Source organism: Rhinatrema bivittatum, chromosome 4 (assembly GCF_901001135.1).
Source record: "Rhinatrema bivittatum chromosome 4, aRhiBiv1.1, whole genome shotgun sequence".
Taxonomy (NCBI): domain Eukaryota; kingdom Metazoa; phylum Chordata; class Amphibia; order Gymnophiona; family Rhinatrematidae; genus Rhinatrema; species Rhinatrema bivittatum.
The window spans coordinates 7,149,298-7,168,687 of NC_042618.1; the positions used below are offsets into that span (position 1 = coordinate 7,149,298).

Genomic DNA, 19,390 nt, shown 5'->3' on the forward strand with positions numbered 1-19,390 from the left:
CCCACATTCTTTCCAAGACCTCACTCCCATCAAGGAGAAGAAACAGCCTTACATACATTGGACTGTAGCGTGCGCTATCCTTTTATTTAAAACCGCACTACAGCACACAGGAATCCACTCACTCTTTGTTTCCTATGACCCAAACAAACCGGGTAAAGCGGTGGGTAAACATACTCTATCCAACTGGCTAGCAGATTGCATACAATTTTGCTATGAAAAAGCAGGCCTTCCTCTACAAGGATGAGTAAAGGCACATTCAGTAAGAGCAATGTCAACTTCAGTAGCACACTGTCGTTCAGTGCCAATCCTTGACATATGTAAAGCAGCAACATGGAGTTCTCTTCACACCTTTGCAGCTCATTACTGTTTGGACAAAGAAGGACGACAAGATTCAGCCTATGGACAATCCGTCTTAAAGAACTTGTTTCCAGTTTAATACCAACTGCTTCTACATCCAACCTGCGGTGATCTTCGGCTGATTCATTTTCAACAACAATGCTTCAGTGTCACTTCACTACAAAATGACTCAGCCTCTAGTTTGCTAATTACCCATATGTGAGGACTAGCATCCTGCTTGTCCTGGGATAAAGCAAAATTGCTTACCTTGTAATAGGTGTTATCCCAGGACAGCAGAATGTAGTCCTCACAGAACCCACCCGCCACCCCGCGGAGTTGGGTATGTTACCTTTTATTTTATTTTTGCTACAGCTTATTGCTACATATGAGACTGAAGTGAGACCCCTGTGGCAGAGAATATCATGGCATGCTGGGCATGCTCAGTGGCCTCACAGGGCCAGTCAAAAGTTTCTAGAAACTTTGACACTAGGGCTCCGTTACTGATGTCACCCATATGTGAGGACTACATCCTGCGTCCTGGGATAACACCTATTACAAGGTAAGCAATTTTGCTTTCTCTTTGGTCTTGGTCCTCCATGGTCTTCTCCTGCTTTCATGGCTTCATCTCCATGTTTCTGATGTCCTTCGTTCATGACTCCAGATGTATTCCGGTTCCTGATGTCCTTTGTCCATATGTCCAGATATCTCCATGTTTCTGAAGTCCGCTGTTCCTTCCTGACGCTTTGCCTTCACACCTTGGTTCCTTGAAGTCCACTTTCCTGGTGTGCCGTTGTCGTGGTCCGTGACCAGCCCACAGGCGGGCTGTGTAGGGCGCCTCACGGTTCAAGGCCATCTCCTCCTGTGCCGGGCAAGCCTCCGGAAGACTTCTGCTTGAGTCCTAAGTCTAGAATCCTGAGTTATCTTTGAATCCTTGAGAATCCTGAGCTTGTATCTTGACCCGGTCTTCAGAGCTCCTTGCATTTGTGTCCACCCATGCCAAAGACTCTGTTCGATCCTGCTCCGCTCCGTTGTGGTCCACGACCAGTCCCGCAGGTGGACTGTGTAGGGCACGCCCTGATGCAGGCCTCTTCAGTATCTTTGCATGTTCCAATTTCAGTCTCCATTATCTCTCCTGGAGTCTGCTTCGGTTCCAGTGTGGTCCGCGATCAGTCCTGCGGGTGGACTGTGTAGGATGTACTGCGTCACAGTCTCGACACAGCACATTGATCCTATGTCTTGATTCCTTGTCTATAGTGCCTTGATCCTTTGCCTTGAGACTACGTCTACAGTGTCTTGATCCTTGCCTTCATATCCATGTCCTCGCCTGAGACTTCATCCAAAGTCTTCTGTGTTCTAAGAACTCCGTCTGCCCTTGTCCTCTGTCTGGCCTGCCGCCTATTGCCGTTACCCAGCGGCAGGTCCAAAAGGGCTTGGAATGGTCGGAGGACTGTTCATTGATCAACATTGTGTTGTTGGTCATCCTGGGGCATGCAGGTCCGGTAGAAGGTCAGACCTCTCTTCTCCTTGTCTTCGCTCCAGCCTTGTCTTGCTCCTTGTTACCCGTGCTCACACTAGCTCACCTCCCGCGGTGTGTCTTGGGACTTCTCCCTGAATCTTACCATGGTCCAAGGGCTCACATCTCCTGTTTCAGAAATGACTGCGCCTCCGCGCTCGTAACAGTATCCGAAGGCTCCCAAGCCTTCGGTTCATAACAGTGGCCGAAGGCCAAGCTCATAACAGTTAACACTTTTGAAAAGGCAATTGTCTTCGCCATGTGACTAATCTGCATCCCCAGAGTCTGGAAATCTCTCTGTACTGTTTGGATGCTGTTTCTAGCAAGATCATTTGTTCCCAGATAGATGATGATGTCAACTTCAGAGTCCTTACTTTCTTCTAGGATTGCATTGACTATCTGATTTTCATTTTTACCAGCTGAGGATCCCAGAAAGCATTTATCTATAGTGTTCCTCTTGAAAATAATTCCCAAATAAGTGCATCTGATGACTGAGTCTCCCAGCACTAGGAGCTTTTTCTTATGCTTTTTTATTGTATTATGGGATTTCTATGTACATTGGGTTTCTTCTTTCCTTTTAAATACCACTTCAGTTTGCATTGCTAGAGAGCTTTTTCATTTTCCAATACAGAGAAGGCATTTTATACTTCTGTCATTTGAGAGAGTGGGTGTTTCTGCATCATAGGTCTTATACTACTAGTCCATTGTAATCCATTTATTCTTGGGTTTCTGGCTGGGCTGGGCAAGTGAGGGAGGGCATCGAGGCTACACAATTGGGAAGAATAGGTGACTTTGGGTCAGAAGTCTTATCCAACCTGAGCCCACCTTAAACTACTTGTTTCTGGGTTTCTGAATATTCCATGGGAGTGGGGGAAAATTACCTGAATGCTGTAAAGTGGGTGAGGCTTCCCTGGTGGTTGCTAATTTCTTTTTTATTGTAGATAATTCAGCTTTAAGGTGAGTCAACTCCTTTTTCATTGAAGAGAGTTGTGAACAAATGGGGCAAGCCCCAAGCTTCCAGATGGTTTGCCTCAAGACAAAGGCACCACAGTTGTTACACTGAATATTATTCATTTTATTTGAGTTGAACTCCTTTAATCTGTAAAAATTAGCAAATTAACTTGTTACCAAGTACTGCTATTATGTACCATATCAAGGCTATATTAGAAGAGCATAAGAACATGCCATACTGGGTCAGACCAAGGGTCCATGAAGCACAGCATCCTGTTTCCAACATTGGCCATAAGAACCTGGAAAGTACCCAAAAACTAAGTCTATTCCATGTTACTGTTGCTAATAATAGTGGTGGTTATTATCTAAGTCAACTTAATTAATAGCAGGTAATGGACTTCTCCTCCAAGAACTTATCCAATCCTTTTTTAAGCACAGCTATACTAACTGCACTAACCACATCTTCTGGCAACAAATTCCAGAGTTTAATTGTGTGTTGAGTGAAAAAGAACTTTCTCCGATTAGTTTTAAATGTGCCACATGCTAACTTCATGGAGTGCCCCCTAGTTTATTATCCAAAAGAGTAAAAAACCGATTCACATCTACCCTTTCTAGACCTCTCATGATTTTAAACACCTCTATCATATCCCCCCTCAGCCGTCTCTTCTACAAGCTGAAAAGTCCTAACCTCTTTAGTCTTTCCTCATAGGGGAGCTGTTCCATTCCGTTTATCATTTTGGTCGCCCTTCTCTGTACCTTCTCCATCGCAATTATATCTTTTTTGAGATGCGGCGACCAGAATTATATACAGTATTCAAGGTGTGGTCTCACCATGGAGCAATACAGAGGCATTATGACATTTTCTGTTTTATTCACCATTCCCTTTCTATTAATTCCCAATATTCTGTTTGCTTTTTTGACTGCTGCAGCACACTGAACCGAAGATTTCAATGTGTTATCTACTATGACAGCTAGATCTCTTTCTTGGGTAGTAGCAACTAATATGGAACCTAACATTGTGTAACTATAGCATGGGTTATTTTTCCCTATATGCATCACCTTGCACTTGTCCACATTAAATTTCATCTGCCATTTGGATGCCCAATTTTCCAGTCTCACAAGATCTTCCTGCAATTTATCACAATCTGCTTGTGATTTAACTACTCTGAACAATTTTGTATCATCTGCAAATTTGATTACCTCACTTGTCATATTCTTTCCAGATCATTTTTAAATATATTGAAAAGTAAGGGTCCCAATACAGATCCTTGAGGCACTCCACTGTCCACTCCCTTCCACTGAGAAAATTGTCCATTTAATCCTACTCTCTGTTTCCTGTCTTTTAGTCAGTTTGCAATCCACGAAAGGACATTGCCACCTATCCCATGACTTTTTACTTTTCCTAGAAGCCTCTCATGAGGAACTTTGTCAAACGCCTTCTGAAAATCCAAGTATACTATATCTACCGGTTCACCTTTATCCACATGTTTATTAACTCCTTCAAAAAAGTGAAGCAGATTTGTGAGGCAAGACTTGCCCTGGGTAAAGCCATGCTGACTTTGTTCCATTAAATCATGATTTCTATATGTTCTGTGATTTTGATGTTTAGAACACTTTCCACTATTTTTCCTGGCACTGAAGCCAGGCTAACCGGTCTGTAGTTTCCCGGATCGCCCCTGGAGCCCTTTTTAAATATTGGGAATACATTTGCTATCCTCCAGTCTTCAGGTACAATGGATGATTTTAATGATAAGTTACAAATTTTTACTAATAGGTCTGAAATTTCATTTTTTAGTTCCTTCAGAACTCTGGGGTGTATACCATCCGGTCCAGGTGATTTACTACTCTTCAGTTTGTCAATCAGGCCTACCACATCTTCTAGGTTCACCATGATTTGATTCAGTCCATCTGAATCATTACCCATGAAAACCTTCTCCATTACGGGTACCTCCCCAACATCCTCTTCAGTAAACACCGAAGCAAAGAAATCATTTAATCTTTCCGCGATGGCCTTGTCTTCTCTAAGTGCCCCTTTAACCCCTCAATCATCTAACGGTCCAACTGACCCCCTCACAGGCTTTCTGCTTCGGATATATTTTAAAAAATCTTTAGTGTGAGTTTTTGCCTCTACAGCCAACTTCTTTTCAAATTCTCTCTTAGCCTGTCTTATCAATGTCTTACATTTAACTTGCCAATGTTTATGCTTTATCCTATTTTCTTCTGTTGGATCCTTCTTCCAATTTTTGAATGAAGATCTTTTGGCTAAAATAGCTTCTTTCACCTCCCCTTTTAACCATGCCGGTAATCGTTTTGCCTTCTTTCCACCTTTCTTAATGTGTGGAATACATCTGGACTGTGCTTCTAGAATGGTATTTTTTAACAATGACCACGCCTCTTGGACATTTTTTACTTTTGTAGCTGCTCCTTTCAGTTTTTTTCTAACAATTTTTCTCATTTATCAAAGTTTCCCTTTTGAAAGTTTAGCACGAGAGCCATGGATTTGCATACTGTTCCTCTTCCAGTCATTAATTCAAATTTGATCATATTATGATCACTATTGCCAAGCGGCCCCACCACTGTTACCTCTCTCACCAAGTCCTGTGCTCCACTGAGAATTAGATCTAAAATTGCTCCCTCTCTCGTCAGTTCCTGAACCAATTGCTCCATAAAGCTATCATTTATTCCATCCAGGAACGTTATCTCTCTAGCATGTCCCGATGATACATTTACCCAGTCAATATTGGGGTAATTGAAGTCTCCCATTATTACCACACTACCAATTTGGTTAGCTTCCCTAATTTCTCTTAGCATTTCACTGTCAGTCTCACCATCCTGACCAGGTGGACGGTAGTATACTCCTATCACTATAGTCTTCCCCGAAACACAAGGGATTTCTACCCATAAAGGTTCAATTGTGCATTTAGTCTCGTGCAGGATGTTTATCCTGTTGGACTCTATGCCATCCCGGACATAAAGCACCACACCGCCTCCCGGGTTTTCCTCTCTGTCAAGCTATGGGGTGGGTGGGCTTTTAACAGTTGAAATTATCAGTGAACAGAAATATCCCTTGCCATGCACTTATTGCAAATTTAACTTAGGGCTTCCTACACCTGTCCTGGGGACCCCATAGCCAATCGGGTTTTAAGGCTATCCACAAGGAATATGCATGAGATACATTTTCATATACTGAGTCTCCCATGATATGCAAATTTATCTCATGCATATTCATTGTGGATATCCTGAAAACCTAATTAGCTGTGGGATCCCCAGGAGAGGTTTGGAAGTTTTTGTTTAATCCACTGAAAGGGGGTTTAGTCTTGCTTTTACAAAACCACAAAAGCAGTCTCGATTCCACACTTTTTTTTAAGTTCAATCTGCCCCCTCAAAAAGCCAAGGACACACAATACTGCAATTATAGATAATGCCTATACTTGGCTCTAAGATAATTTAAAACAGCAAAAAATGTACTTAGCTTTATGAAAGGTCCTCTGAATGCAGAAATCCCTGCTTCATCCCTAGGGTCTTATGGGAATTCAATTCAATTCAGTCAGCCCCACTCCCAATAGGTAAATTGATGCAGTTGCCAGTGCTTGAAGCATAAAACATGACTTATGCACAGAAACCATGCTTTGTACACAGTTTCTATTTTATGCACATAAATCCTTGCTCTATGAACTCCATGTTTAACCAAATAAACTAACACTTGTCTCAGAAAGCTTACACCACCTCTGACCAGGAGTTAAATATCCAGAGTTAAGAAAGCAGGAGTTAAGCACACACCACCTCTGTGCCTTGGGCAGTGATAGCTAATGCCTTGATTCATGTGGGATTTGAATGCAGGAGTGATTTGTGTGCACAAATTTACTCATGTTTGTGAACACTTTTTTTGTACGCTACACTGCCTGTTAAACTGCCACAAAAATGTGTGTTAACATGCACATAGCCGAGCACGCCTTTTTACATCAGCCTCTCAGATTGTAAGCTTTGAGGCAAGCATTTTGTAACCAGATAACTTCTCTCTATGCGCTGAGAGCTCTCTTTAAATCATGCCTATTGGTATTGTTCTATGTTAATAAAAAAATGACAGGCATCTAGTGTCACTTTATGGACTAATTTATTGAAGTATGAGCTTTTGAGGACAGACTCCACTTCATCAGATGCATGAATTGGTGAGTCTATAAGGTGCCACTCGGCTCCTGACATTTTTTCTACACCAGACTAACATGGCTATCCCTCTGAAGATTCTGTGTTAATAAATCCTGCTTCAGATGGTGATATGCAAGACATCACTATGTAAGAAGAATGGCATTACAGGCTTGTGAGACCCTGTGCTGGGAAGAGGTTAGCATAAGAAGGATACTAGGAATAATCTAGGACTTACTATAAGAGAGCCTCCAAGAGCTGCAATTATCTTCACATCTGCAGGTTTTATTTGGTGTGCTGAAAGAGAGAGGGAGAGAAGAAGAACAAAGCTGGGTGCATGTTCCTTGTAGAAGTCCTGCTGAGGTCCAAGTAGTAATTATTTTAACCTTGTTCAGTGGGAATAACATTTCCTCCTAGATAAGGAAATGGCATAGGTTCCCAATGGAGGTGGTGGGTGTGGGGGCCCTAACAGAATTTAGGGAACAATGGGAGGAGCACAGAGGATCCTTTGTAATGGGGAGCTGAAGGTAAAGCTGGAGATTAAATAAAGTCCACGGTACTGTAGTAGGAAGGGACACTGGACCGAGTAGAAGGGCCTTTATCTGCTATTATTTTAAAATTTTTTATTTTTGTATTTAAAAGTTTTTATATACTGCTAATAAAATTAGTAACAATCCATCTAGGCGGTTCACAATTATACACACATAGGGGCGGATTTTAAAACCCCTGCGCGCGTATTTTGCATAGGCCGCCGGTGCGCGTAAGTCCCGGGGCTTCCTGTCGGGAGCGTGGCGGGATGACGCGGCGTTTAGGGGGCGGGGTGCGGCATTTCGGGGTGGCAACGTGGGCGTGGTTTCGGCCCGGGGGTGTTCCAGGGGCGTGGCCGCGGCCTCCGGAACAGCCCCCGGGACCGGACCACGGAGCGGGGCAGCCGGCCGACGCATGCAAAGGTAAAGGGGGGGTTTAGATAGGGCCGGGGGGAGGGCGAAGGAAAGTTCCCTCCGAGGCCGCTCCGAAATCGGAGCGGCCTCGGAGGGAACAGGCAGCGCGTTCAGGTACACAAATGTGCACCCCCTTGCGCGCGCCGACCCCGGATTTTATAAGCTACACGCGTATCTTATAAAATCCAGCGTACTTTTGTTCGCGCCTGCTGCGCGAACAAAAGTACGCGCTCGCGCAAGTATTTAAAATCTGCCCCATAATGAATTAAACTAAAAACAATATGACAAAAGTAGATACAAGATAAAACATAAATAATGATATTAAAGGACAACTATTTGAACATAAAACATGTCATTAATAAATTAATAGGTACATTTACTCTTAAATTGGCTTTAAGGCAGGGGATTTTAACACACATCTACAGCTTGTAAATACTCTTCTGGCTCTTCAGCCTGAAGTCTAAGTAGTTTAATTGTCATGCACATGTTATAAAATCCCCTGCCTTAAAGCCAATTATATTCTTTGAGATGAATTTTCAAATGATGCATGCATAAAAAACTGCATGTGTATGCATAAAAAAGGCATATACTCAAGTATATGGTATTTTAAAAAGTGCAAAATACATGCAGTCTGGGTGTGTGAGTAAATGTGTATATGTAAAAAAAGGGATGGGACAGGGTTGTTCTGGCACAGGATCAACATTTACTCGCATAAGCTGCTATTTTAAAATCTAACAAAGTGACGCCGTACGTCTTTTACTCGCGTATATTTACTCTTGCTCAATATCTGGTGTAAGAGATCGTAAACATTTCAAAAGTGAAACAATGGCTGGATGAGGGGATCTGGGTGAAATGGAGGGACTTCAGGCTGAAGAGCCAGAAGAGCATTTACAAGCTGTAGATGGACTGGGTGAACTGGTAGACTAATTAATAAAACTGGTAGTTTAATTTCCATACACGTTATAAAATCCCCTGCCTTAAAGCCAGTTTAAGAGAGTAAATGTACCTAAATAACATGCATACAATCTATTCGTGTATCCATTTAAAATTCAAAGTTCATATACGCAGGTGTATCACTTGCGCACACTTAGCTAAATTACGACTTTTCTGGCTAAGTAGCACCTTTGCTGCTAATAAGATGGATACATTTGAACTTAACCGGATAAGTAGTGGCACTTATCCGGCTATATTCCAATTTATCCAACTCGGTAGCAGCAGGCCTTCTTAGCTGTATCAATCTGTATAAATCTGAAAAGTGCTACTTGTCCGTCTAAGTAGCACTTTTTGGAATTATTCAGCTCCATTGCAGTTACTTAGCCGGATAAATTGGTATTTAACCAGACTTGCATGGCTCATGGTTTTTTCATACGCAAGCACTTATTTATTTATTTATTTATTTAACAGTTTTTATATACCGAAATTCTTGTAAGGGGTTACAAATCAGTTCGGTTTACATTGAACAGCAAGCACTTGTGCACACATGTACTCATATTTTATAAGTTGCGCTTATCATGCGCGCAAGTTATAAAAAGGAATAGTAAAAAAATGTGTGCTCATATAAATGTGCATATGGGTGCATGTGAGCAGTTTTGAAAGTTATAAACACAGGAAGGGTAACAGCTTTTATATGTCTTTGTTAGCCAGAAAACTCTTGGACAGAGTTGGGATTATAGCTGAGTTGAGACTTGAGTCAAGGTCCTCATTAAGAAAGCCTGGCTCAGCTCAGGATTTCGGCTAGAATTGAAGGCTTTGAGAATGCATTAACTCCTTCTCATATTGCACTCAAGTCAACCAAAATTATTTTTTTTCCTAAAGCAGGGGTGTAGCCACAGCTGGGCCTCTGGGGGATCCTGTGCCCCTCAGTTTTGGCAGCAGGGTCATGTCCCATCTGAGTCAGTCCTTAAAGGTGCATCAGTTAGAGGGCCTGGAGGCAGTGGAATCACTGCCAGTCCATGATCCCCTGCTCTTAAGAGGGATAACTTGAAGGTGACATACCAATGCCCCTGGGTTAGACATGTAAGTGTATGAGGCCATTAAACATTTGCTCTTTACTTTTGGCAGGTTATTTATTATTTATTTATTATTTTTACTATACCGGCTTTCATGACATGGATCACATCAAACCGGTTTACATTTAACAAAGTGTGCAAGATAAGAGATAACTCAAACAACTGTAACAAGAGCATTGTAAGGAGAGTGACAGTTACAATAAAACAGGGAAATAAATAACTGGGAGTTGGAGCAGAAGAGGGGGGATTTAACTTGCAGCAACTTATTTACAAGGTTACAAGATAGAGTCTGATTAAATGTGATTTGTATAGTAAATGATAGTGTTAATAATGTGAAGGTGATGGCAGCGAATGACAAAGTTTGTTATTTAAAACCATTTTTAATAGTGTGGTTGAGATGTCGGGTGTAGGTCTCAGTCGGAGCTTGGATAGTGTGGTTAAGATGTCTGGTGTAGGTCTCAGGTAATTATTTCCTCTCAGCCCCTTGAAAATTCAGGAATGCCTGGGCTAGGTGGAAGGCTAGAAGCCCATTTACATAATTGTTCTTCAGCATCCAGAGAAATTTAGCATTGTATAAGGTAGCCAGCCACCTTAATCACAGAGGAAAAGGGTGATGGAGAAACAGCGCAGGGAGACTGAAGAGGAAAGGGATAGAGTGTTGTCAGAAATTAAAAAATGTTGTAGCCTCTAATGGATCGGAATAGGGACATAGCAAGGGGGCTGGTCATAGTGGCCACCCATATTAAACTTGGGCCCCTAAAAAATGTATTTCTACCTAAGTCTCTGGCATGAAGTAGGAAAATATTGGTGAGGTATTCTGTTTTGAGCTAAATACTAGTCGAAATTTAAAAAATAGTCACCAGGAAAAATCAACATATTCACTAGACACTTAAGATAATCAAAACCCATAGTAGATAGGTGTTATGAGCGCGACCTCCGTCGGCCGTCACGTGCCGAGGCAGAGGCGCGGTCATTTCTAAACAGGGTTGTGAGCCCTTGGGCAATGGCTTGACCCAGGGAGGAGCCCCAAGCCAGACCGTGGGAGGTGAGCTGATGCGAGCATTGGTACATGGCAGGACATAAGGACTGGGCACAAGGTCTGACCCTCAACCGGACCTGCACACCCCGGACAACCAACGCAATGTTGATTGATGAACGGTCCTCCAACTGTTCCAAGCCCTTTCAGACCTGCCGCTGGGTACGGCAAGGGGTGGCAGGCCAGAACGAAGACTAGGGCAGACGGAGTCCTTGGAACGTAGAAGACTTGAGACTATGACTGATGCGAAGACATCACAGTCGAAGAGATCACAGGCAAGGGCTTGATGCAGCGGCATCCCAAACAAGATGAGGAGCTGGGGAGGTAGACATTGGCACTGTCTCTCAGGGCACCCTACTCAACCCACCTTCACGGGCGCACCCAATGGGCTGGTCGCGGGACACCCTGTCCCACTGCATGCCCTACACAGGGCGAGGAGGCTGGTCACGGACCACGCTGGGAGCGGAACAAGTGCAGGGAGGAATACAGCCAAGGCAGAACTTCAACAACGGAGCCAGATGTCATCCAGAGTGCTACAAAGGCTGGCAGGTCATGAAGCTCAGGAGCACAGGGATCTGAGTCCCCTGCCGGCATCTCCAAAGACGAAGAAGCGTCACCTGGAGATCTTACGGCTGGCAGGACAGAAGGCTCAAGAGCACAGGGACAAGACAACCGGAAAGGCTGGAACATCAGGAAAGCTGAGGTGTGAAGAAGCCTGGACGAGGGGCCTCTGGAATATGAAGACATAGAACATCAGGTACCAGGACCTTGAAGACATCTGAAGACAGGGGCAGGAGATGTCAGGAACCTGAAGACACTGAAGATCAGGATGATGAATGACTGGAACATGGAAACAGCAGAAGACACAGACATCTGGACTCAAACAACACCAGGTCTAGGAACAAGGAGACACTGAAAACAAAGCCATCAAAGCAGGGGACCATGGAGGACCTGTATCACCAAAAGAGCACAAACAACTGTGAGGCTCAATCTAAAAGCAACAAGAGACTGACGAAGAATCCCTTTTATAGGGCTGGAGCAGGAAGTCATCATGAGGTGGAGCCAGCAACACTTCCTGTGGCTGGCCCTTTAAATACAGTGAAGAGGCGCTTGCCGGCGCCTAAGGGAAGGCTAAAGAGAAGAAGCAGGACCACGGACAGCGGCGCTCTCCTGCACTTGCTGCGGAGACTGAGAGAAAGAGCAGGCAGGTCCCGGGACAGCCTCAGGCTGCCGAACGAGGACCCCGAAGGTGGCGTCGCGGTTCCCAGTCGCGCAGGCTGATCTAGGGCGGCTCCAGGCCGCGAGGGCAGGCTGACAATAGCTCCCTGCCACAGGGGCCAGCCTCGGGGCGGCCATAGGCCGCGAAGAGGAGCGTCGGGGAGGCAGGCAGAAGCAAGTCAGCCTCCCTGCCCAGCGATGACCCTGGGAGCGGCTCCCTGCCGTGGAGGAGCGGCAGCGTCGGCGGCGGAGCAGGCCGCAAGAAGATGGCGTAGGCGGCGTCCCGTAGAGGAGGGACGGCGACCACGGCCTCTGGGCCATGGCAAGTGGAATCGGCAGTGTCCTGTCGGGGAAACCAGGTAGGGGATCTGTCCGCGGAAGGGAGCAGATTCACAACAGGTAGGGCCTTCTTAGACACTCCACTCCCTTTTTGGCCTCCTTAGAGTTCCTTGAATGTTCTGACAGAGCGGAAGGAAGAAGAATAAGTGAAAATGCCAAATATTTTCAGCCAAAAATAAAAAAATTGTTTTATTGCAATTTCCTTTCATGATTTTACAGGGGAACTTTTACTGCAGTACAAAAAGCTTTTATTCCTATTGGACCGCTGTCACACTTGTAATTTATTGAAATAATTCTTTGTGCTCATTTTGTTTTCTTTGTTAGAACATTTTTCTATTTTCTATGAAGTGGGGTAGTTCAATCTGCCTTCTCATTGGCTGGTTCCCAAGCCACTTTGCATATGAAGGTCTCCCGGTACCCTGCAGTGTGATCATATGAGCAGACTTGAATCTGGTTGGCCAATTAGATTGCAGAATTTTTTGAAATCAGGATAATAAGCATCAGTCCATACAACATGGTACTTGCTGATTCCAGACATTAAGTGCCAATGTTACAAACTTGCTGGGTCATTCAGCAAAATGCATTAGGGCAGAATCTTTTTTCTTTGTGTTACTGGTGCTAAAATAGTTTTTAATCGCACAGCAGAGAGAAAGGGTGAGGGGAAACACTCTAATAGGGTGACTAGGACTCTCTATATAAGTGCCATTAAAGATGGGCACATTCAACTCAGGATGGGTTTGGTGAGTGGGGTGGGTTTGGGGGGGGGGGGGGGGAGGGTGGTGTTACATACACAGTCAAAGGAATTAACTGCAAATTTGATATCACTGAAGAATTTCCAGCATTTTAATCAATGAAAGGTAAAACAAGAAGAGCTGATTTGTACAATGCAGTCTTTAACTGCATTGTACAAATAAAAGATTGTCCCTTTCTGACATCATCCGGACAACCAGATACAAGGGGAAAGGCACTGAAAACATCTAAGAGTCTGCTTCAGTGATGTATCATCTGATGCTGTACCTCCTAATTCCTGTCCACCTCGGAGAATTGCCTGCCTGCCTACCAAGCTAGAATTCCTCCCTCCCTTTACCCTGTGGGACTTAAGCCCACCCCTTGCTAACAGCACCTGGGGTGACGGGTAGAATGGATAGGCACTGATGCTATAGGCCCTGCGCGTGTCTTGTAGCGCACCAAAGGATCACGCACAAGCAGCTTGCCTTTTGTGCTCATCTGAACGCTTGACTCTTTTTGTATGGCTGTGGTGTTCCATCATGGGTGAGTTAATTCCCTTCATTTGGGGTATTGAATGCTATGTTGGGATCATGTTAAGCACAAATCTAGACCTTTTAGAATTCTTTCTTGTCTTAAAAGAGATGTCTCATATTTATGTTCAAACACACAAAGGAGAGGCGGCGTACACAGCTGACACATATAGAGAAAATACAACAGAAATGTGTGGCAAACAATATACTGGTCAATATACGTTAACAAAATTTTTTTTAATTATATATACACACACATTAGTGGTATGTTTCAAGGCAATCACACACAATATGCCCAAAACACTTTTATTCCAGAGCCCCCAAAGTTGTAAAACACACATCAAACTATATAAAGGCCACTGGTCTACCATTTATCAACAATCACAATGTAGAACCACATCTATTGATCACTATTAAATTATCTGTGTATTTGTAGGACCTCTGATCTACATGAGTGTGTTAGGCATACAAACTCATTTGTAGTGTGCAGGTCCAAATTACTTTATTAATCACAAAGTCTTTTGAAATTTTTGTTGAAAATTTTTTTTGATATTATTTTTTTAAAAACATTGCAAGACCCCCACTGCTAATGATCATTCTGTGCATCACAGTCGCACAAACCTTTGGAACCAAATCAAACTTCCAAAATAGAAAACCTCTTTCCAACTCTTTAAATTGTTCTAAATGATTGGCTGTTAAAAGAGTATACTCATCTTTCAAGCGTCCCGACACGGCCGTGTTTCGGACTGTCCTGGTCCTGCTTCAGGGGTAACAATTAGTCCAGACAAATTAAGGGTCTCCAATGATATCTTTATCATGGTTCAATTTCATTTTCTTCCGTTTTGTCTGCAGTCGGCATCTCCGACCACCATTCCATCTAAAGAACATGCCGGCTCTTCCGGTTTAAATACGCAATTCCGGCATGCAAAATTGTCAGCGTCAGTCTTCTAACAGGTCGTCCTTCTTTTGACTGACAGTCATTCAATTTAAAAGAGTTGGAATTTAAAGAGTTGGAAAGCGGTTTTCTATTTTGGAAGTTTGATTTGGTTCCAAAGGCTGGTGCGACTGTGATGCACAGAATGATCATTAGCAGTGGGGGTCTTGCAATGTTTTTAAAAAAATAATATCCAAAACATTTTTCTACAAAAATTTCAAAAGACTTTGTGATTAATAAAGTAATTTGGACCTGCACACTACAAATGAGTTTGTATGCCTAACACACTCATGTAGATCAGAGGTCCTACAAATACACAGATAATTTAATAGTGATCTATAGATGTGGTTCTACATTGTGATTGTTGATAAATGGTAGACCAGTGGCCTTTATATAGTTTGATGTATGTTTCAAGGCAAAACATCAAAGTGTAATGTGAAAAACAAGGACCCCGACAAAGCCGTGTTTCACATCAGGGCTGCGTCAGGTGGACCAAACCTTCCAATTATCGTGCAAGAACAGCCGCACGCTGGGTTTCACTACCATGAAGTCAATGTGGGTCTGTAGCCATGGTGCTGCGGGAGAACTCCATCGCGGCACCAGTGCAACCATATATTTTTTGAGATGTGGCAACCAGAATTGCACACAGTATTCAAGGTGCGGTCTCACCACAGTGCAATGCAGAGTCATTATGACATCCTCTGTTTTATTTGAAATTCCCTTCCTAATAATTCCTAACATTCTGTTTGCTTTTTTGACCACCACAGCACACTGATGTATTATCCATTGTGAAGCCTGGGTGGTAATGTCTAAGATAGAACCTAACGTGTAACCACAGCAAGGGTTATTTTTCCCTATATGCAATACCTTGCAATTGTCCACATTAAATTTAATCTGCCATTTGGATGCCTAATCTTCCAGTATCGCAAGGTCCTCCTGCAATTTATAACAATCAGCTTGTGATTTAACTACTCTGAATAATTTTGTATCATCTGCAAATTTGATAACCTCACTCATCATATTTCTTTCCAGATCATTTATAAATAAATTGAAAAGCACCAGTCCAAGTGCAGATCCCTGAGGCACTCCACTGTTTACCCTTTTCCACTGAGAAAATAGACCATTTAATCCTACTCTCTGTTTCCTGTCTTTTAACCAGTTTATGATCAACGAAAGGACATCACCTGCTGTCCCATGACTTTTTATTTTTCTTTGAAGCCTCTCATGAGGGACTTTTTCAACGCCTTCTGAAAATCCAAATACACCACATCTACCAGTTCACCTTTGTTCACATGTTTATTCATCCCTTCAAAAAAATGTAAGAGATTTGTGAAACAAGTCTTCCCTTGGCTAAATCCATGCTGCTGTTTCCATTAATTAAAGCAGGACAAGTGCAGAAAATATTCCATAGTCCATATACTTCTTCACAAAGAATTTTATTAATCCAAAACGGCAACTCCACTGTTTTAAATAAATGTGCTTTTACAGGGTCCCCTGACACGGACCCGTGTTTCACCGAGGCTGCGTCGGGAGGGACAGTAATTTTAGAAATGGTCTGAAAAATAAACATATCAAAGATGGACTATGTAAGACAGGGTTACAGACCGACATACAATATAATATAATGTAACAACATTAAATAACCACAAAACATACCATAATTTTAGATGAAAACACTTGACAGGGAGCGCATACAAATGAAGTACATTGGGGTTTTAAAAACAATTTCAGAAAATGGCGTGAAAAACTGGACCAATCAGGATAACAGAAACACGGGGCCAATCTAAATTAGGTAAAAAGACTGCATTCTAGTTCTTTATTCAAACCATTAGGTGAAACTATGTCTGACAGGCCGATTCAGAAAATTTGCGGGAGAGCGGGCGAGCACACAGGCCACTCTCCTGGGTGTGCAATTCAGGAGGGTGGCCGATGCAAATTAGGGCCCATGGTAAAAGAAGGTGCTAGAGACACTAGCGCGTCCCTAGCACCTCCTTTTTGACAGGAGCGGCGGCTTTCAGCAGGTTTGACAGCCGACGCTCAATTTTGCCGGCGTCTGTTCTCAAACCCGCTGACAGCCAAGCTTCGGAAAACGGCTGCCATCATAATTGAGCGTTCGGCTGCAGGCCGATTTTTAATTTTTTTTTTTTTAATTTTTACTCTTTTTTTTTTTTACTTTTGGGGCCTCCGACTTAATATTGCCATGAATTTATATCCAGAGCTAAGGAGATGACATCTCGGTTCAGCAAGAGGGCGTACCCAAATAAGCCATTGAAAAGGGCCTTCAAGCGAGCACTGCATGTTAATAGAGATTTATTATTTTTACCACAACACCGATCCTCTGAGGTCATGGTTAATTGTATACTACCCTTCCCTACCCTTAATAGGTCTGTGACAAATATTATCCGGAAGCATTGGGATTCACAATGTTTTTCAGGGCTCTTTACGGTTCACTTATTGCAGAGGGAATAACTTGTGGGATAGATTAACCCATTCAGAATTTTGCATAACAGATTCACACCATTTAACCAGTGGTCAGCATAAGCCCTGTGGACACTGCTCAGTGTGTCCCTTTACAGACACTATATCCAGTTTTGACCATCCGACGTCAAAGAAAACTTACACTCTACGGGGATTTTCAGACTGTAATTCAGAGGGGGTGGTTTATAGAGATGTGAATCGTGTCCTCGATCGTCTTAACGATCGATTTCGGCTGGGAGGGGGAGGGAATCGTATTGTTGCCGTTTGGGTGTGTAAACTATCGTGAAAATCGTTAAAATCGTGAGCCGACACACTAAAACCCCCTAAAACCCACCCCCGACCCTTTAAATTAAATCCCCCAGCCTCCCGAACCCCCCCCCCAAATGCTTTAAATAACCTGGGGATCCAGCGGTGGTCCAGAACGGCGGCGGTCCGGAACGGCCCCCTCAATTGAATCCTGTTGTCTTCAGCCGGCGCCATTTTGCAAAATGGCCGCCGCAAAATGGCGGCGGCCATAGACAAAAACGATTCGACGCAGGAGGTCGTTCCGGACCCCCGCTGGACTTTTGGCAAGTCTTGTGGGGGTCAGGAGGCCCCACCAAGCTGGCCAAAAGTTCCTGGGAGTCCAGCGGGGTTCAGGAAGCGATTTCTTGCCGCGAATCGTTTTCCGTATGGAAAATGGCGCCGGCAGGAGATCGACTGCAGGAGGTCGTTCAGCGGGGGTCCGGAACGCTTCCTGAACCCCGCTGGACTCCCAGGAACTTTTGGCCAGCTTGGGGGGGCCTCCTGACCCCCACAAGACTTGCCAAAAGTCCAGCGGGGGTCCGGAACGACCTCCTGCGTCGAATCGTTTTTGTCTATGGCCGCCGCCATTTTGCGGCAGCCATTTTGCAAAATGGCGCCGGCTGAAGACAACAGGATTCAATTGAGGGGGCCGTTCCGGACCGCCGCCGTTCTGGACCACCGCTGGATCCCCAGGTAATTTAAAGCATTTGGGGGGGGGTTCGGGAGGGTGGGGGATTTAATTTAAAGGGTCGGGGGTGGGTTTTAGGGGGTTTTAGTGTGCCGGTTTTCCTGCCCTCCCCCTTCCCCCGATTTACGATTTTTTAACGATAAATCGGGGGAATTGGTATTGTATCGTGGCCCTAACGATTTTTGACGATTTAAAATATATCGGACGATATTTTAAATCGTCAAAAAACGATTCACATCCCTAGTGGTTTATGTGATTCGATGTCCATGTCCTAAGCTCTATGTGGGAAAAATGTCCATTATGATTAAAACCAGAATCATATACCACGATCTAATATCAGGAATCTCCATGATAATACTCCACAGGTCGAGCATTGGATAGAGTTTTCACACACGCTTTCTGACTTGTTTTCCTTCGTTTTGGAAATAGTGACTCGCCCTATTCGTGGGGGGAATTATTCTGAGTACTTAATCTGCAAAGAACAGAGGTGGATCTATACCTTAGACACACTTTCACCTAATGGTCTGAATAGAGAACTGGAATAGAGTCTTTTTACCTAATTTTGATTGTCTTTTGACTGCCTGTATTTTGATTGGCCCCGTGTTTCTGTTATCCTGATTGGTCCAGTTTTCCGCACCATTTTCTGAAGTTTTGTTTAAAACCCCAATGTACTTAATTTATATGTGCTCCCTGTCAAGTGTTTTCTCACAGGACAAGCAGGATGGTAGTCCTCACATATGGGTGACATCACAGGATGGAGCCCAATCACAGAACACTTTTGTAAAAGTGTCTAGAACTTTGACTGGCACCTACTGGGCATGCCCAGCATGGCATTAACCCTGCAGCCAGCAGGGGTCCCCCTTCAGTCTTCTTTTTTCCGTGCAGTAGTAGCCACGCGGTTAAGGAGCTCTGCAGAGATTCCTGACAGGAATTTTCCTCATGGAATTACTAGAAATTAATTTACCTCACAGGGGTCCCTCCTTTAACTTTTGCAAGCTGCTGTACTCCGGTAAGTTTTTACCCATTTTCCGTCGATTACCGTCGAGTTTGGCCCTCGTGGCCTACTGGCCGTCGATGGTACCGAGGCTCAATTTTTTCATGGCCATGGCATTGGGGTTCCGTTGGTGCCCAGATTGTAATTACACCATGTCCATCACAGACCCCCACAAAGTCTGTGTAATGTGTCTCGGACGTGAGCACGTTGTCCTGACCTGCACCAAATGTGCCTTAATGACACCAAAAGGTCACAAGGCCAGAATG

At 43.8% G+C, this 19,390-nt stretch overlaps 1 protein-coding gene across 2 annotated transcripts in view; it reads right to left on the minus strand.

Annotated features, from left to right (window-relative positions):
* LOC115089621 (phospholipase B1, membrane-associated-like) overlaps positions 1–19,390 on the minus strand; it is a 421,390-nt gene that overhangs the window by 230,000 nt on the left and 172,000 nt on the right. For both annotated transcript variants that reach the window (XM_029597711.1, XM_029597710.1), the window contains exon 5: positions 7,182–7,240. In XM_029597711.1, coding sequence (XP_029453571.1) covers positions 7,182–7,240 — 59 coding nt within the window. The remainder of the gene's footprint in view (positions 1–7,181; positions 7,241–19,390) is intronic.